The 18,565-nt window shown below is 32.7% G+C and overlaps 2 protein-coding genes across 2 annotated transcripts; both read left to right on the top strand.

Moving 5' to 3' along the window:
- Positions 1-3,805: 3,805 nt before the first annotated feature.
- LOC147387157 (uncharacterized) lies at positions 3,806-5,779 on the top strand. The gene is made up of 3 exons (XM_086421202.1): positions 3,806-4,128; positions 4,635-4,735; positions 5,154-5,779. Exons 1-3 carry the CDS (start codon positions 3,912-3,914, stop codon positions 5,625-5,627), a joined length of 792 nt encoding a protein of 263 aa, XP_086277328.1. The 5' UTR covers positions 3,806-3,911; the 3' UTR covers positions 5,628-5,779.
- Positions 5,780-11,131: 5,352 nt separating this feature from the next.
- LOC147387156 (uncharacterized) lies at positions 11,132-13,094 on the top strand. Its single transcript, XM_086421375.1, has 3 exons — positions 11,132-11,349; positions 11,794-11,918; positions 12,340-13,094. Exons 1-3 carry the CDS (start codon positions 11,241-11,243, stop codon positions 12,481-12,483), a joined length of 378 nt encoding a protein of 125 aa, XP_086277501.1. The 5' UTR covers positions 11,132-11,240; the 3' UTR covers positions 12,484-13,094.
- Positions 13,095-18,565: the final 5,471 nt, after the last annotated feature.

Here is an 18,565-nt window from a genome sequence, read left to right as displayed (position 1 = left end):
GGGATTTAATCTCACTACAAATCTCTAGAATAACATGTTTGATTCTGATTTTACCCCAAACTGAACCAAGTTGCACCCCTACCTACAACACTATCTACAACATTGATTGCGCAGAGAACCATTGATTTTCCTTAAATACACAACACTCATATCTCGAGATTTTGCATCTATGATTCTAGGCGAACAATCCTATCAATTTGATGAGGGGCAGGATTATAGGAAGTCAGCTTATCATTTCTCATCTTACCAAGAGGGCTGTGGGGGCATGGATATCATTTTTCTATTGGTCCACGTGTGTTGAAAGTTTGTCCCTAATTTACAAAACAACCATGATTCAGAACGTTGTTTCGTTGTCTATGTGGCAAGTTTTGATTGGTGTTTAAAATACACCTGGCTATTAAAAAAGTTGTGCATGTAACTCTTATGTATTTTATATTCAACCAAAATGTGCCACGTAGACACCATACGTAGTTATAAGAACGGGACACCGTTTTTGGACCGCATCTCTTTACAAAATTAATCATGTTTAGGTACATAGTAATTCCTTTAATATACTGGACCAATACAAATGTGGGGCCTCAAAAATATATATGTTAAAATTTAGTAGCCTTTGGATGCCTCATCTGATGGTGAAAATATAAAAGATAGCTAAGTTGACTGTAAGAGTCAACGCTCATCAGATACGAAATTTCTCTAGACCTTCACACCTTTTTTCAACGAAAAATTTTTACTTTCCTTGGGTCTTGAGGTTTGACCAAGTTGTTTGATTAATCCTCTAGATTGAAATGCAATGTCTAATTTCTTATTTCGGAATCCAATTTGATGATTTGATATTTGATTTACACAGTGAACACACATAATTAATATTTTCTGATAAACGTAACTATTTATACATAACTAAGCATAATTAGCATGAAAGAATATGCAACTAGCCAATTCGACACTTAACAAAATTATTAATTTAATATAGAGAAATATGAACAAAAAATGAGATAAATATTTGAAAAAAGTGCGGATAAATCAGTGTTTTGAGACACTGATCATACTCTCAAACTTATTTTTTTCTAGTATTTAAAAAATAAAATTGTTACTTTTACTAGCATCTTGACTGTATTAAGTGAATGCAACAAGCCTTTAAACCTCTAAATTATCCATAGTGGACGAGTTTGACTCATAAAAATTTACAGAGAATATACCCACAAAATTTAAAATAATTTTTAAGTAAAAATAGTCAAAATCAAAATTTAGATTGAAAAATACAAGTCAATCAAAACAACTTTTCTTATCTTCCCCAACATGCATGCCAATCTCTACATAAAGACTCTTGCTTCCATTCTATGAAATATTAAAATTAATGTTCCAATAATTAGTGATTGCTTTGTTTAATTTTGTAATACTAAAATTAAAGGAAATCAGTCCTATATATTGAAATGTGATTCCACTTTGTCAAACTCAAATTTTTTGGGATAAGATTTGGATCCCTTTTTCAATATTAAATTAAAATCTAAGTCTAAAAAGGAACCAAACTAATAGAAATTAAAATCGAATCTCTATGTGCCCTTCCACAAGACTATAGTACAGGGTCGTGGTACGGCCCATCAAAGCAAAAAAATAATGTATATATATATATTGCATAAAATTCTTCAAGTTTACAAATGAAGTACATATTCGAGCTTAAAATGAGTCATTTATCCTAAGATTTTATTATGAATAATGATTTTCTAATCCCCCCCCCCCCTCCCTTCTGGCACATGATGTGACATGTGTGAGTCATAAATTCTTTTTCTCGGGATACACAATTGCACATATTTATGGTGATGTATAGTTGTGTATCCGAGGGAAAATATCAATGGTCCTAACCCATGCCATATTAGGGGGTGTATGTTAGATGGGGGGTGTCAGAAAATCATGACTCATTCTTGAAAGTATGTATTTTCTCATATTTTCCTTTTAAAATTTAAATAATAAAAGATTCTACTATCACTCTACAACTTCTGTATCATCCGATTCTTGAGAACCAGTATTATGGGTACCCACATTTATTGGTGGTTCCTCATTACACTTACTTTAGAATTGAAACTAAAATAAATAAATAAAATTGAAAAAAAAATTGATTATTTTGATTCTAAATGTAGTAGGAACTGAATTAGAGAAATTTAAGGAAACATGATGAATTTTTGACGAAATTATGATTTTGGCTTACTGTTCATTTTAAATCCCAAAACGTGAATTATAGCAACAATTTCGCCGTTCACGTTTTGAGAATTAAAATGAACAATCAGCAAGAATGGGAATTTTGTCATATTTGACTCACGAAATGATAATTCACCCACCCAATTAACTATCCCATCAATAGCACTAGTGCCTGGCGAGGTGTGAACATGGTTTTAAAACTCATTTTAGCACCTCATCTCATCCATGAACGAGATTGAGTTGTCTCGGACGAAATTTTAAAAAATACCTTAAAATTAGAACAAACCATATCTTTAAAACGACTTATCAACTATGGGTGTGAACCTAGTTAAGTTTATTCAACCACGCATTTCCCGCGTTCTAACCTGACCAAATGTAGTAGAATATGTAGTTTCCATTCACCTTCAAAGTTACAATTTTAATGAGAAAACAAACACAAAAAATAAGCAAAGGAGTGGGTGGGGAGTAGTGACCAAGTACGGTGTGCCGTACCCAACCAAGGTAAGCTGACACTCCAACTTATGCTACGTGAGTTCATTTGGGATCCACAAACCATATGAATATGCGGGCCACTCCTTGGTGAACCTACGTATCTAAAATCTTAGTGTTTAATAACTTGTATCCATTAGATAGAAGCTTTTGAAAAGGAAAAGCTTATATCTAATGGATACAAGTTATCGAATACTATAATTTTTACAACTTAGGTTCCTCAAGGAGTGGCTCACATTTCCATACAGTTCGTGGGTCTCAAAAGAACCAACGTTGGCATACAATGGGGTGCCAGTTGACCTTATTTTTTATGACGCACTTACTTCACAACCACTCAATTACTTAATTATTTTAATACCCATGGCGTGATTGTGTCCTCCCTTGCTAAATACCTATCCCTTGTTTGTTTTTTTTTTTTTTTTATGAATTACACTTTCATCCCCTATGATTTTTCAACTCTCTTAACATTTTAACAATTACACTTACCTCCGTTATAATTATCTAATGGGTCACTTACTCCCTTTCGTCTACTTGGCACCATCAAACGGTTAAAAAATGATTTTCAGTACCTGTTATAAAAATCATTTTATATATTTTAAAATATTATTAATTTTTATACACGAAATAATTCCCTTAAAAAAATGTGTTTACTTTTGAATGTGTTTATATGCATTTTTATAATTTTATATAAATGAGAGGGTAAAATAGTAAAATAATATTTAAATTTTAACACAGGGGATTATTTCAATTATCAAAATGTTAGGGGTCAACATGAAATTATGCCAAACCACAGGGGGTCAAAGTCTAATTTACTTTTTTTTTTTTTATAATCAAATGATGGTTAGCGAGGACTAAAGAATGGATGGGGTGGAAAAATTAAAAAATGGACAGAGTCTGAGAGTGGGTGCAAAAATAGCTTTAAATGTCATCAGTGAAAATTAAAAATTCCTCTTTTAAGACTTCCCACAATTCATCAATTGGGCGAAGCTTCTTTGGACCTTCAGACCTCTATCATGGAAGCTACCACAATTCATCAATTGGGCGAAGCTGCTTTGGAACTTCACACCTCTATCATGGAAGATACCTATGCGCCATATATATATATATATATATAACACATCTTGAAAAGGTTTTTATCGCAAACTAGGCCTCCCCACTCATACTCAAATAGTTGAATCCAACATGTCAGAGTGATTATTATTTTTTATTACTAAAGGAGGATCGAAATAATGTCTGATCCCAATTGGAGCGAATTCTGTAATCCTAAGGGATCGTTCCATATTAATTCGAAGGAGCTCGAGCTTGAGAGCGAATTCCGTAATCCTAGGGAATGGGACAATTTTTATTGGAAGGAACAGGAGTTCAAGCTTGGGAGCGCATTATGTAATCCTAGGGTATCGTTCAATATTAATCCGGAGGTGTTCAAGATCAAATTCAATCTGTATGGTAAGGCATTTCATTTGCAATGTACAAAAGATTTAATTGCATGCTGATAGATTACTAGGAGACATGTGCTTATCCATAGAAAATCTATATACTTTCTTCCATCTCAGCTTCCATGCTGAGCATCAAACGCGTTTTGAGGTTGAAAAAGTCCTTTCCAAAATAGATTTTTCTAACCTCGAACGATACTAAAAAGATTTGATGTCTGAGAAATTACTGGACGATACTAGCCTATATTTCATGTTTCTTAGTTGAGATGGCAAAATTGACTGGGTATGCTTTCTAGCTCATGACTTCGAATCTCTATATGTCCCTTCATAAAAAGGTGATTATTTAACTATTATACACATGCCGGGTGGGAAATTATGTGCATTGACTAAAACAAAAAAATAAATAAATATATTTTCATGAGTGTGTAGATCCCATGCCTATTATAAGTGGAAGATGAGAAATGATCAACTCAGTTTACGTGCAAAATGTAACTTCCCCTCTCCATGGTTTGTTTTCAGGATTATCATCGGATTGGAAAAGCAGTTTTATTGATTTTCTTCTTAATCCGCTTTCATGTACTGGCATCCCACGTCTCATAGTTCTTGATCATTCTAAATTGGTTAGTATAATTGATGTTAATAGTTACTTGTTTTCAAGTAAGATTTTAAATTAATGTAATTGGATTGTGCAACTCCACAGGGGATGGTAACAGAGTAACCTCATCCTCTCAAACAATCGACGTTTGATGTTGATAGAAAAATATATTGTCATGAATTTCATGTTATTGCTCATTTCAAAAATAATTTGAATAATAATGTTCACCAATTAAACAACCTTGAAAATTAAAAAAAGTACTTACCATGCACACACATTTTATTTGATCTATTTCTGTATCTCCTTATGAATCTTATTCTTCTAACAATAGCGGCATAATTCTCTCAATTCCAATCATCTTGGTCATATATATGTTAAATGTCAAATAGATACAGAAACTAAATCATTTTGGCACTAAAATTATGTGGGTTTAACATATATAGATTACCGGCAAGGGTGAGCATAAGGCATGGGAGGAATTTCAGCAGTGTGAAGGGCAATTGCGGAAGCATCAAAATTATTTCTTTAAGAAAATAGAGAGGGGAGATTGGTATAAAGGTGGAATTGAGAATGAATTCGAGGGCTTGAAGTTGTCATTGCAGTTGTTGGAAATGTTGAAGCATTTGGTGCAATCTGCATTAATAGAACCCATGAGAGATGCAGTGGTTCTTATGACTCTTATGTACATTGTTGTGCTTTCTTATTCATTGGCCCAAGTGAGGAATGATTGGTTGATCCATTTTTTAGTTTTATGTGCCTTCTTTTGCTTGCACATTGGCAGCTATTTCTCCGAAAAAGCGGCTAATTATTTCTACAGAGTTAAAGAGATGGAGAAGAAGTCGACGGAAAGGTGGCCACATGACGTTGTTCTCTATCTGCATTTGGCTTATCCAACTTGCATTCTACTCTCTACATAACTCTTGTGTTGTGGTTTATTTTCTTTTTGTTCGTTTGTCTTTAATTATTTCGCATCCCATATTAAAGGTTTGTATTGTTCAAATTAGTGTTAATATGTCTTCTTTCTACTATTGAAAGACTAGAATCAAGGAAATCTTCCAACCGATCGATCTATTGTCTCATGGACCCATTGAGAAGCCTAACGGGCGTCTATACATGGGAAAATATCTCCTTTCATTTAGCCACTTGACACTGAAGCTCAAACAGAAATACAGAATACAATACATCTTACACAACAAGATAGATTTTTATTTCTCGAATACTAAACAACCTTATTGGAATTTAGGGAAAAGACACATAATTTACTCATTTTGGTACTGAAATAATGTGGGTTTAACATATGTAGATTACATACAAGGGTGACCATAAAGCGTGTGAGGGGCAATTACAATTATTCAAAGCTTATTACAAAATCAAGAAAAAACTTAGCAATTACTATTAAATGTAGAGAGATGAACAAATTCATTGAGAACTACATTTGGTGGAGTGGGCCAGGTTTATATAGGAAATTTTCTTGTAATTTAAGTAATATAATTATGGTAAATTAATTGTAAAAGAATTTGGAAAGAATTCACAACTTGGGGGATATTTTTGTATCAATAATCCATTTTGTTTGTAAAGTACATGGAAGAAAATTGAAGGCAATACAAATATGGGACATTAACTATAAAAGATATGAAAAGGGTCTATAAGAACCGACTCATTCCCACCCGTAATCAAATGTGATTGATTAGTGTAAAAAATTTAACTAGGAGATATGGGTGGGAGCATATTTTTTTGAAGACCAAGAGAGAATATTAATATTGTGATGGGCAATTAATTTATTTCCAAACAAAATTTGCACTGTCAAAGGGGACACTTATGTTTGAGAATATATATATATATATATCAGCTACATTTTTGCAAAGTATTAGCTTTTTTATAATTATTTATAATAATGGGACATTTTTGTTGACAGCCAAATTGTCGAGAAATATCAGCGACATTCTTGGAAAGTACTAGTTAGGTGAAGGAGGTGAGGAATCTTTCAGCTTCTATTACAATTTTACCCCAACATGATCCAAGAAATGACTGAATTGGGTCAGTCAATACGTCAAATGAGTTGACCTTGAAGTGGTCTTAATCGTAGATATTGTAGAACACGATGCAGGGTGTAATGTTACTTCATCGAATTTCACATAAGAAAATATAAACAAAATGTATAACTAATTTTGTTATATGTATAATATCGTTGGTTTAGCAACAACGCCTCTTTTTGTATATAATATCCACTATGTGAAAATAGCCCATATTTGACTGTCTTGGGCCGTCAAATTTCATAAATTCGACGGACAAAGGAGTCAAATTGGTGTCAAAATTTTCATTGTCAAATTTTTTATTTTCGACGGGTTGAAACTATCAAATTAATGAAGGATGGGAGAAATTCGACAATTCTAAGCTGTCAAATCTGGGAGCATTAAGAATTTTGATGGTCTTAAATTGTCAAAATTCAGTTTCTAAAATCTGTGGGCCTTGGCCCGTCAAATTTTTCTGTGGAAATTTTCAGTTTTCACGTAGTGATCGCTGTTAAGTTAGAAATATAAAAATACAAGAAAAAGCCAAGGCCCTTAGCCAAAGTTCAAAAGAGGGGGGGGGGGTCTTTTCTACATTAAAAAGTTCTTAATTTATAAAAATCCTAAGTTTTGGAAGGATCCATTCTTAGTCGTCTTAACTATTACGAATAAGATCACGCGAAACACACTCCCACAATTTTAGAGTGCTCCAATCGAGGTCCACCACGTTGTAATTGGGTTGAAACCTTGGGTCCTGAGGTTTGGCCAAGTTGTTTGATTAATCCTCTAGATTGAAATGCAATGTCTAATTTCTGATTTCAAGGCCAAATTTGATGGTTTGATCTTTGATTTACAAAATGAACACACATAATCAAGATATTCTGACAAACGTAATTATTTATACATAACTAAGCATAATTAGCGTGGAAGAACATGCAACTAGTCAATTTGACACTTAACAAAATTATTGATTTAATATAGAGAATTAGGACAAAAATTGACATAAATGTTTGAAAAAAGTGCAGATAAATCAATGTTTTGAGACATTGATCACATCCCAAAACTTATCTTTTTCTAGTGCTTAAAAAATAAAATTGTTTCTTTCACAAGTATCTCAACTGTATTTAGGGACTGCAACAAGCATTTAAACCTCTAAATTACTCCTAATAGACGAGTTTGACTTATGAAAGTTTGCAAAGAATATACTCACAAAATTCAGAACAACTTTTAAGTAAAAATAGTGAAAATCAAAATTTATATTAAAAAATACAAGTCAATCAAAACAACTTTTCTTTTCTTCCCCAACATGCATGCCAATCTCCACATAAAGACTCTTACTTCCATTCCATGAAATATTAAAATTAAAGTTCCAATAATTAGTGTTTACTTTGTTTATTTTTTGTAATACTAGAATTAAGGGAAATCAGTCCTATATATTGAAATGTGATTCCACTCTGTCAAACTCAAATTTTTGGGATAAGATTTGGATGGCAGTGATGATTTGCTAAGATAGCAATTACATAAACAATTGAGATATTTACAAAAACATGACCAACTTTTGACGAACTTACAATTCCGGCCCACTATTCATTTTAATTGCCAAAACATGAACAGTAATGATAAAAGAGGTTTTAAAGTGACAATTTCACAGGTTTCACTTCTTTTAACGAGATTATCACTTTGGGGGGAAAAAAACTAACGAGTTTGTCACTTTAAACATGCAATCCCGTCACTTGAACGGCAAATTGGCAATTAAAATGAACAGTGAGCCAGAATCGTAAATTCGTTAAAAGTTGGTCACAAAATGGTAACTTACCCTTAACAATTTGCTTGTAATAAAGGGTTAAGTAAATAAAAATTGTTTATTTTTGTATGGAGAAAAGAAAAGCCTCTCTTAAGCGTCATTCCAAATTCACTTTCATAGGAGATCATCTTTCCATCACTTTGAAGATCAATTTAATTACTCTCTTCTAATTAGCAATTATAATTAAATGGGTCTCCACACAACCAGAATTGGAATTGAAAACTCTGATTTTGGATCCCTTTTTCAATATTAAATTAAAATCTAAGTCTAAATTAACCAAACTAATAGCAATTGGAATCGAATCTCTATGTGCCCTTCCACAAGACTACAATATAGGGTCATGGTATGGCCAACCAAAGCAAAAAAATAATATGTATATATATATGGTTGTAGGCTTTCGTAGCTCTTAAAGTTAAGAGATATTGCATGAAGTTCTTCAAGTTTACAAATGAACTACATATTCGAGCTTAAAATGGGTCATTTATCCTAAGATTTTATTATGAATAATGATTTTCTGATGCTCCCCCTCGAAAACATGACATGACATGTGTTAGAGTCATAAATTCTTTTTCTTAGGATACACAACTGCACATATTTATGGGGATGTATAATTATGTATCCGAGGGAAAATATCTATGGTCCTAACCCATGCCATATTAGGGGGCATATGTTAGATGGGGGGTGTCAGAAAATCACGACTCATTCTTAAAAGGTATGTATTTTCTCAATTTTTCCTTTTAAAATTTAAATAACAAAAGATTCTACTATCACTCTATAACTTCTATATCATCTGATTCTTGAGAATCAGAATTATGGGGTACCCACATTTATTTGGTGGTTCCTGATTACACTTATTTTAGAATTGAACCTAAAATAAATAAAAAAAATTTAAAAAAAAAATTGATTGTTCTGATTCTATATGTAATAGAAACTGAATTAGAGAAATTTAAGGAAACATGATTAACTTTTGATGAAATTATGATTTCGGCTCACTGTTCATTTTAAATCGCAAAACATGAATTATAGCAATAATTTCGCACGGTCACGTTTTGGGAATTAAAATGAACAATCAGCCGGAATGAGAATTTTGTCATATTTGACTCACGAAATGCTAATTCACCCACCCAATTAACTGTCCCATCGACAGCGCTAGTGCCTGGTGAGGTGTGAACATGGTTTTAAAACTCTTTTTAGTGTCTCCTCTTATGTATGAACGAGACCGAGTTGTCTCGGTCAAGATTTTAAAAAATGCCTTAAAATTAAAACAAATCATATCTTTGAAACGACTTGTCATACATGAGTGTGAACCTAGTTAAGTTACCTTTGACTAGTAATATTGAACCACGCATTCCCCGCGTTCTAACGTGGCCAAATGTACTACAATATGTAGCTTCCATTCACATTCAAAGTTAAACTAAGATGAGAAAACAAAGATGAAAAAGGTTAGACTGGATTTTCTTCACGTCATGTGTAATAAAGTAAGCAAGTGAGTGGTTGGGGGGTAGCGATCAAGTACGGTGAGCCGTACCCAATTATAGTAAGATGACACTCCAGTCTATGCAATGTTGGTTCATTTGAAACCCATGGACAATATTGATAAACCTAAGTATCAAAAATCATAGTGTTTGATAACTTGTATCCACTAAATATGTAGATACAAGTCATCGCACACTATGCTTTTTTGGCACTTAGGTCATCAAGGCGTGACACACATTTCCATACAGTTCGCGGGTCTCAAAAGAACCAACACGGCATACAATGGGGTGCCAGCTGACCTTGTTGGCTACGACACACTATTTTGGATCCCTACTCCACAACCAATCAATTACTTATTTTAATACCCATGGTGTGAATGTCTCCTCCCTTACTAAATACTAATCCCTTGTATTTTATTATATTTTTAGGTGAATTACACTTTCACTCCCTACAATTTGGCAAATATCTATTTCAACTCTCTAACATTTTGACAATTAAACTTATCTTCATTATAGTTATCTAACAGGTCACTTACCCCCTTTCGTCTGCTTGGCGTCATCAAACGGTTAAAAAATGATTTTTGGTACCTTTTATAAAAATCATTTTATACTTTTTAAAATATTATTAATTTTTATACACGAAATATTTCCCTTAAAAAAATGTGTTTACTTATGAATGCGTCTATATGCATTTTTATAATTTTAAAATAAAATTGAACTTTATAAAACATATAAATGAGACAGTAAAATAGTAAAATAACATCTAAATTTTAACACAGATGATTGTTGCAATTATCAAAATGTTAGGGGTCAACGTGAAATTATGCCAAACCACAGGGGTCAAAGTGTAATTTACTTTAAGAAAAAAAAAATCAAGTGATGGTTGTCGAGGACTAAAGAATGGATGGGGCGGAGTTGGAGAGTCGGTGCAAAAAAGCTGTAAATGTCTTCAATGAAAATTAAAAAAAAGGAAAATGTCTTCAATTAAAAATTCCTCTTTAAGATTTCCCACAATTCATCAATTGGGCGAAGCTTCTTTGGAACTTCAGATCTCTATCATGGAAGATACCTAGGCGCCCCCCCCCATCTCTCTTTCTCTCTCACACACACACAGCACACACTATATAACACATCATGAAGAGGTTTTTATCGCAAACTAGGCCTCTCCACTCATACTCAAATAATTGAAGCCTAACATGTCAGAGTGATTATTAATTTTTATTACTAAGGAGGATTGAAATAATGTCTGATCCCAATTGGAGCGAGTACCCTAGTCCTTCGGAAAGGCTCGATATTCATTTGAAGGAGCTTAAACGTATTTATGGTTTTTGGAAGGAATTTCATTTGCAAGGTACAAAAGATTTAACTGCATACCCATTGATTACTAGGAGACATGGGCTTATGCATAGAAAATTTATATACTTTCTTCCATCTAAGATTCCATGCTGAGCATCAAACGCGTTTTGAGGTTGGAAAAGTCCTTTCCAAAATATATTTTTCTAGCCTCGAACGATATTAACCTGTATTTCATGTTTCTTAGCTGAGATGGCATGATTGATTGGGTATGCTCCCCAGGTCATGACTTCGAATCTCTATATACAAAAAAGGTGGTTATTTAACTACTGTATACATATCGGGTGGGATAGTAGCACATCCCATCAAAGTAAAAAAAATAAAAATAAAAAATATTTTCATGAGTGTGCAGATCCCATGCCTACTATAAGTTGAAGATGAGAAATGATCAACTCAGTTTACGTACAAAATGTAACTTCCCCTCTCCATGGATTGTTTTCAGGATTGAAGTGGAATGCAAAAAAGTACAAACCACCGGTCAAGAAAAGCAGTTTAACTTGTTTTCTTCTTGATCTGCTTTCACGTACTGGCGGCACGTGTCTCATAATTCTTGATCAATCCAAATCGGTTAGTATAATTGATATTAATAGTTAGTTGTCTTCAAGAAGTTTTTAAATTAATGTAATTGGATTGTGCAACTCCACAGGGGATGGTAACAGAGTAACCTCATCTTCTTAAACAATCGACGTTTGACGTTGATAGGAGAAGATATTGTCATGAATTTTGTGTTTTTGCTCATTTCAAACATAATTTGAATAATAATGTTCACCAATTAAACAACCTTGAAAATTAAAAAAGTACTTACCATGGCACACACGTTTTGTTTGATCTATTTCTTTATCTCCTTATAAATCTTATGCTTCTAACAATAGCAGCATAATTCTCTCAATTCCAATTGTCTTGGCTATATGTATATATGTTAAATGTCAAATAGATACAGAAACTAAATCATTTTGGCACTAAAATAATGTGGGTTTAACATATATAGATTACCAGCAAGGGTGACCATAAGGCATGGGAGGAATTGCAGCAGAGTGAGCAGCAATTGCAGAAGCATCAGGAGAATTTCTTTCAGAAAATGAAGTGGGGAGGTTGGTATAATGATGAATTGAGAAAGACTTCGAGGTCTTGAAGTTGTTATTGAAGATGATGGAAATGTTGAAGCATTTGGTTCAATCTACATTAATAGAACCCATGAGAGATGCAGTGGTTCTTATGACTCTTATGTACATTGTTGTCCTTGCTTATTCATTGGCCCAAGTGAGGAATGATTGGTTGATCCATTTTTTAATTTTATGTGCCTTCGTTTGCTTGCACATTGGCAGCTATTTCTCCCAAAAAGCAGCTAATTATTTCTACAGAGTTGAAGAGATGGAGAAGAAGTTGCTACAAAAGTGGCCACATGACGTTGTTCTCTATCTGCATTTGGCTTCTCCAACTTGCATTCTACTCTCTATTTAAATCTTGTGTTGTGGTTGATTTTTCTTGTTTATTTTCTTTCTTGTTCGCTTGTCTTTAATTATTTCGCATCTCATATTAAAGGTTTGTATTGTTCAAATTAGTGTTAATATGTCCTCTTTCTACTATCGAAAGACTATAATCAGGGAAATCTTCCAACCGAATGATATGTGAGTACACTATTTCCCTGAATTTATTTTTGTTTATTGTCTCATGGACCCATTGAGAAGCCTAACTGGGCGTCTATGCATGGGAAAATGTCCCCATTCATTTAGCCACTTGACTCTGAAGCTCAAACAGAAATACAGAATACAATACATCTTACACAACAAGATGGTTTTTAATTTCTCAAACACTAAGCAACCTTATTGGAATTTAGGGAAAAAAATACTTAATCAACTCATTTTGGTACTGACATAATGTGGGCCTAACATATGTAGATTACCAACAAGGGTGACCTTAAAGCGTGTGAGGGGCAATTACAATTATACAAAGCTCATTACAAAATCAAGAAAAAAGTTAACAATTACTATTAAATGAAGAGAGATGAACAAATTCATTGAGAAATACATTTGGTAGAGTGGGATGGGTATATATAGGAAATTTTCTTGTAATTTAAGTAATATAATTATGGCAAATTAATTGTAAAAGAATTTGGAAAGAATTCACAACTTGGGTGATATTTTTGTATCAAAAATCCATTTTGTTTGTAAAATACATGGAAGAAAATTGAAGGCCATACAAATATGGGACATGAACTATAAAAGATATGAAAAGGGTCTATACGAACCGACTCATTCCCAACTGTAATCAAATGTGATTGATTAGTGTTAAAATTTTAACTAGGAGATATGGGTGGGTGCAGACTTTTTTGAAGGCCTAGAGAGAATATTAAAATTATGATGGGCAATTAATTTCTTTCCAAAAAAAATTTGCACCATCAAAGGGGACTGTTATGTTTGAGAATCAAATTGGTCAATATATATATATCAGCTACATTTTTGCAAAGTATTAGCTTTTTTTTTTTTCTTTCTAATAATGGGACATTTTTGTTGACAGCCAAATTGTCAAGAAATATCAGCGACATTCTTGGAAAGTATTAGTTAGGTGAAGGAGGTGAGGAATCTTTCAGCTTCTATTACAATTTTACCCCAACATGATCCAAGAAATGACCGAATTGGGTCAGTCAATACGTCAAATGAGTTGACCTTGAAGTGGTCTTAATCGTAGATATTGTAGAACACGATGCAGGGTGTAATGTTACTTCATCGAATTTCACATAAGAAAATATAAAAAAAATGTATAACTAATTTTGTTATATATATAATATCGTTGGTTTAGCAACAATGCCTCTTTTTGTATATAATATCGCTGTTAAGCTAGAAATATAAAAATACAAGAAAAGGCCAAGGGCCTTAGGTTAAAGGAAGAGGGGCTAAAGGCCAAGAGAGAGGGGGTCTTTTCTATATTGAGAAATGTATTTATAGAAATCCTAGGTTTTGGAAGAATCTATTCTTAATCATCTTAGTTATTATGGACAAGATCACGTGTAAAACACACTCCCATGATTGTAAGGCGCTCCAAATCGAGGTCCATCCTATAGCAATTGGGATGAAAACTTGGATCTTGAGGTTTGGCTAGATTGCTTGATTAATCCTTCAGATTGAAATGCAATGTCTAGTTTTTAATTTCGGAGTCTAATTTGATGGTTTAATATTTAATTTGCATAGTGAACATACATATTTAAGATTTTCTGACAAATATAATTATTTCTGCATAATTAAGCATAATTAGCATGGAAGAACATGCAACGAGACAATTCGAAGCTTAACAAGATTATTTACTCAATATAGAGAAATAGGGAAAAAATCGAGATAAATGTTTGAAAAAAGTGCAGATAAATTAGTGTTTTGAGACACTGATTACACCCCAAACTTTTTTTTTTTTTTTTTTTCTAGTCCTTGAATAATAAAATTATCACTTTCGTAGGCATCTTGATTGTATTTAGAGATAAGCCTTTAAACCTCTAAATTACCCTTTGTGGACGAGTTTGCTCATGAGGGTTTGTAGAGAATATATACCCAAAAAATTCAAAATAACTTTAAAGTAAAAAATACTCAAAATTAAAATTTATATTGAAAAACAAAGATCAATCAAAACAACTTTTCTTGTCTTCCCCAACATGCATGCCAGTCTCCATATAAAGACTCTTGCTTCCATTCCATGAAATATTGAAATTAATGTTCCAATAATTAGTTTTTGCTTTGTTTACTTTTTGTAATACTAGAACAAAGGGAAATCAGTCCAATATATTGAAATGTGATTCCACTTTGTCATAATCAAATTTTTGGGATAAGATTTGAATGGTAGTGATGATTTGCGAAGGTAGCAATTACATAAACAATTAAAATATTTACAAAAACATGATCAACTTTTGACGAACTTACAATTTTGGCTCATTGTTCGTTTTAATTGCCAAAACATGAACAATAATGATAAAAGAGGTTTTAAAGTGACAATCTTGCAAGTTTCACTACTTTGAATGAGATTGTCACTTTGGGGGAAAAAATCAATGAGTTTGTCACTTTAAACCTACGATCTAGTCACTTGAAAACCTATAATTTCACACGAACACATTTTGATAATTAAAATGGCCAGTGAGTTGGAATTGTAAATTCGTTAAAAGTTGGTTACAAAATGGTAACCTTCCCTTAACAATTTGCTTGTAAAAGGGTTAAGTAAATGAAAATTGTTTATTTTTGTACGGAGAAAAGAAAAGCCTCTCTTAAGAGTCACTTCAAATTTACTTGCACAAAAGATCATCTTTTTATCACCTTGAAGATCAATTTAATTACTCTTGTCTAATTAGCAATTATAATTAAATGAGTATCCACACAACTAGAATTGGAACTAAAACTCCGATTCTAGATCCCTTTTTCAATAGTAAATTAAAGTCAAGTCTAAAAGGAATCAAACTAATAGCAATTGGAATCGAATCTCTATATGCCCATCCACAAGACTACAATACAGGATTGTGGGGTCGTGATATGTGCGGCCCGCCAAAGCATATATATATATATATATATATATATATAGATGGTTGTAGGCTTTCGTATCTCTTAAAGTTAAGAGATATTGTATAAAGTTCTTCAAGTTTACAAATGAACAACATATTCTAGCTTAAAATTGGTTATTTATCCCAAGATTTTATTATGAATAATGATTTTCTGATGCCCCTCTAACACATGACATGATTGTGCTAGAACCATAAAATCTTTTTCTCGAGATACACAACTGCACATATTTATGGGGATGTACGATTATGTATCCAAGGAAAAATATGTATGGTCCTTATCCATGCCATATTTATGGGGGTGTCAGAAAATTACAACTCATTTTTAGAAGGTATGTAAGTTTTCATATTTTCCTTTCAAATTTTAAATAATAAAAGATTCTACCATCTCTCTGTCTTTAATATCATACGATTCTTTGAGAACCATAATTATGGGGTACCCACATTTTTTGGTGGTTCCTCATTACACTTAGTTTAGAACTAAAATTAAAATAAATAAATAAAATTGAAAAAAAAAATTGATTGTTGTAAATCTAAATGTAGTTGGAACTGAATTAGAAAAATTTAAGGAAACATGTTCAACTTTAGATGAAACTACGACTCCGGCTCATTAATCATTTTAATTCCTAAAACGTGAATTATAGCAATAATTTCGCTCATTCACGTTTGAGAATTAAAATGAACAGTCAGTCAAAATGGGAATTTTGTCATATTTTTAACTCACGAAATGGAAATTCACCCACCCAATTAACTGTCCCTAGGGACAACTATGGCATGGATTAGGACCATACATATTCTTTCATATTCGTGAGTCCAAGTGAAGGTTAATTGGGTGGGTGAATTGTCAAAGGCCTTTGATAACGCTAGTGCCTAGTGAGATGTGAATATGATTTTAAAACTCGTTTTGGCATCTCATCTCATTCATAAACGAGATCAAATCGTCTCGGACGAGATTTTAAAAAATACCTTAAAATTAGAACAAATCATATCTCTGAACACACTTGTCAACTATAATGTGAACCTAGTTAAGTTACCTTTGACTAGTAATATTGAACCTTGCATTCCCTGCGTTCTAGCCTGACAAAATGTATACAATATGTAGCTTCTATTCACCTTCTTAGATGAGCAAACAACGATGAAAAAGTTTAGGCTGGATTTTCTTCACCTTATGTGTTTTAAAATAAGCGACTAGTTTGGGGAGTAGGGATTAAGTACGGTGTGCCGTACCCAACAAAAGTAAATTGTATGGATATGTGGGTCATTCCCACATTTCCATACAGTTCGTGGGTCTCAAAAAAGCCAACATTGCATACAATAGAGTGCCAGCTGACTTTGTTGGGTATGACACACCGTACTGGATCTCTACTCCACAACCACTCAATTACTTATTTTAATACCCATGGCGTGATTGTGTCCTCCCTTACTAAATACTAATCTCTTTATTTTATTAATTTTTTTGGGTGAATTACGCTTTCACCCTCTAAGATTCGGCAAAAATCTTTCAACTCTTAAACATTTTGACAATTACACTTACCTCTGTTATAGTTATCTAACGGGTCACTTACCCCCTTCGTTTACTTGGCGTCGTCAAATAGTTAAAAAAATGATTTTCAGTACCTTTTATAAAAACCAATTTATCTTTTTTAAAATATTATTATTTTTTATACACGAAATATTTCCTTTTAAAAAATGTGTTTACTTATGAATGCGTCTATATGCATTTTTATAATTTTAAAATAAAAATGAAATATATATATATATGGGTCAGGTTCAAGGGTCATATGAGAAAACATATGAGAAAACTTTCGTTTTTCAAAGTAAGGGTTAGAGATTTTGGATTGAGCTGATTTTTTGCAAGGATGGTCACTATGATGAGAAGATCATCCTTACAAAAAATCAGCTCAATCAGAAACTTCTAAATCCATCAAAAGTGATTTACAAATTTGTGATAAAAATTGGTAAAAAATCGACGGTCCACATTCTAAATCACTTTTAATGGGGTTAGAAGTTTCAGATTGGGCTGAATTTTTTTTTTTTGGATGATCTTTCCATCATAGAGATCATCCTCACAAAAAATCAGCTCAATCCAAAATTTCTAACCCATATTTTAAAATTTTATTTACCGTCGAAAGTTTTCTCATATGTTTTCTCATATGGCCCTTGAACCTAACCCTATATATATATATAGGTCAAGATTCGTGTACTCATAAATCTACTCATATATCTACAACGTGTTTTATCCTATGTGGGTTAAAAGTTTCGGATTGAGCTAATTTTTGGTTAGGATGGTCTCTATGATGAGGAGATCATCTTCACAAAAAAATCAATTAATTCTAAAATTTCTAACCTTATATTTATGAATTGAAGAATTGTGGATCGTTCATTTTTTGTAAATCACTTTTGATAAGGTTAAAAGTTTCAGATTGAGCTGATTTTGGGTGAAGATGATCTCCTCATCATAGAGATAATCCTCACCAAAAATAAGTTCAATCCGAAACTTTTAACCCACATAGGACAAAGCACGTTGTAGATATATGAGTAGATATATGTGTACACGGATCTTGATCCTATATATATAGGGTCCCGTTCAGCAACAAACATTTTGAGAAACATTTTGGCAAAACATTTTTCAAAACATGGGTTAGAGGTTTTGGAATGGGCTGATTTTTAGTGAGGATGATCT

Source organism: Akebia trifoliata, chromosome 13 (genome assembly GCF_017979445.1).
Source record: "Akebia trifoliata isolate Shusen 1 chromosome 13, ASM1797944v1, whole genome shotgun sequence".
Classification (NCBI taxonomy): domain Eukaryota; kingdom Viridiplantae; phylum Streptophyta; class Magnoliopsida; order Ranunculales; family Lardizabalaceae; genus Akebia; species Akebia trifoliata.
Note: the sequence above shows the minus strand (reverse complement) of the source record. Positions and strands in the feature narration are given on the sequence as shown.

Coding starts and splice junctions, on each gene's coding strand:
- LOC147387157 (XM_086421202.1), top strand. CDS start 3,912: ATGTCTGATCCCAATTGGAGCGAATTCTGTAATCCTAAGGGATCGTTC. Junction 4,129..4,634: donor GATCAAATTCAATCTGTATG/GTAAGGCATTTC, acceptor GTTTGTTTTCAG/GATTATCATCGGATTGGAAA. Junction 4,736..5,153: donor TTCTTGATCATTCTAAATTG/GTTAGTATAATT, acceptor TAACATATATAG/ATTACCGGCAAGGGTGAGCA.
- LOC147387156 (XM_086421375.1), top strand. CDS start 11,241: ATGTCTGATCCCAATTGGAGCGAGTACCCTAGTCCTTCGGAAAGGCTC. Junction 11,350..11,793: donor GAAGGAATTTCATTTGCAAG/GTACAAAAGATT, acceptor GATTGTTTTCAG/GATTGAAGTGGAATGCAAAA. Junction 11,919..12,339: donor TTCTTGATCAATCCAAATCG/GTTAGTATAATT, acceptor TAACATATATAG/ATTACCAGCAAGGGTGACCA.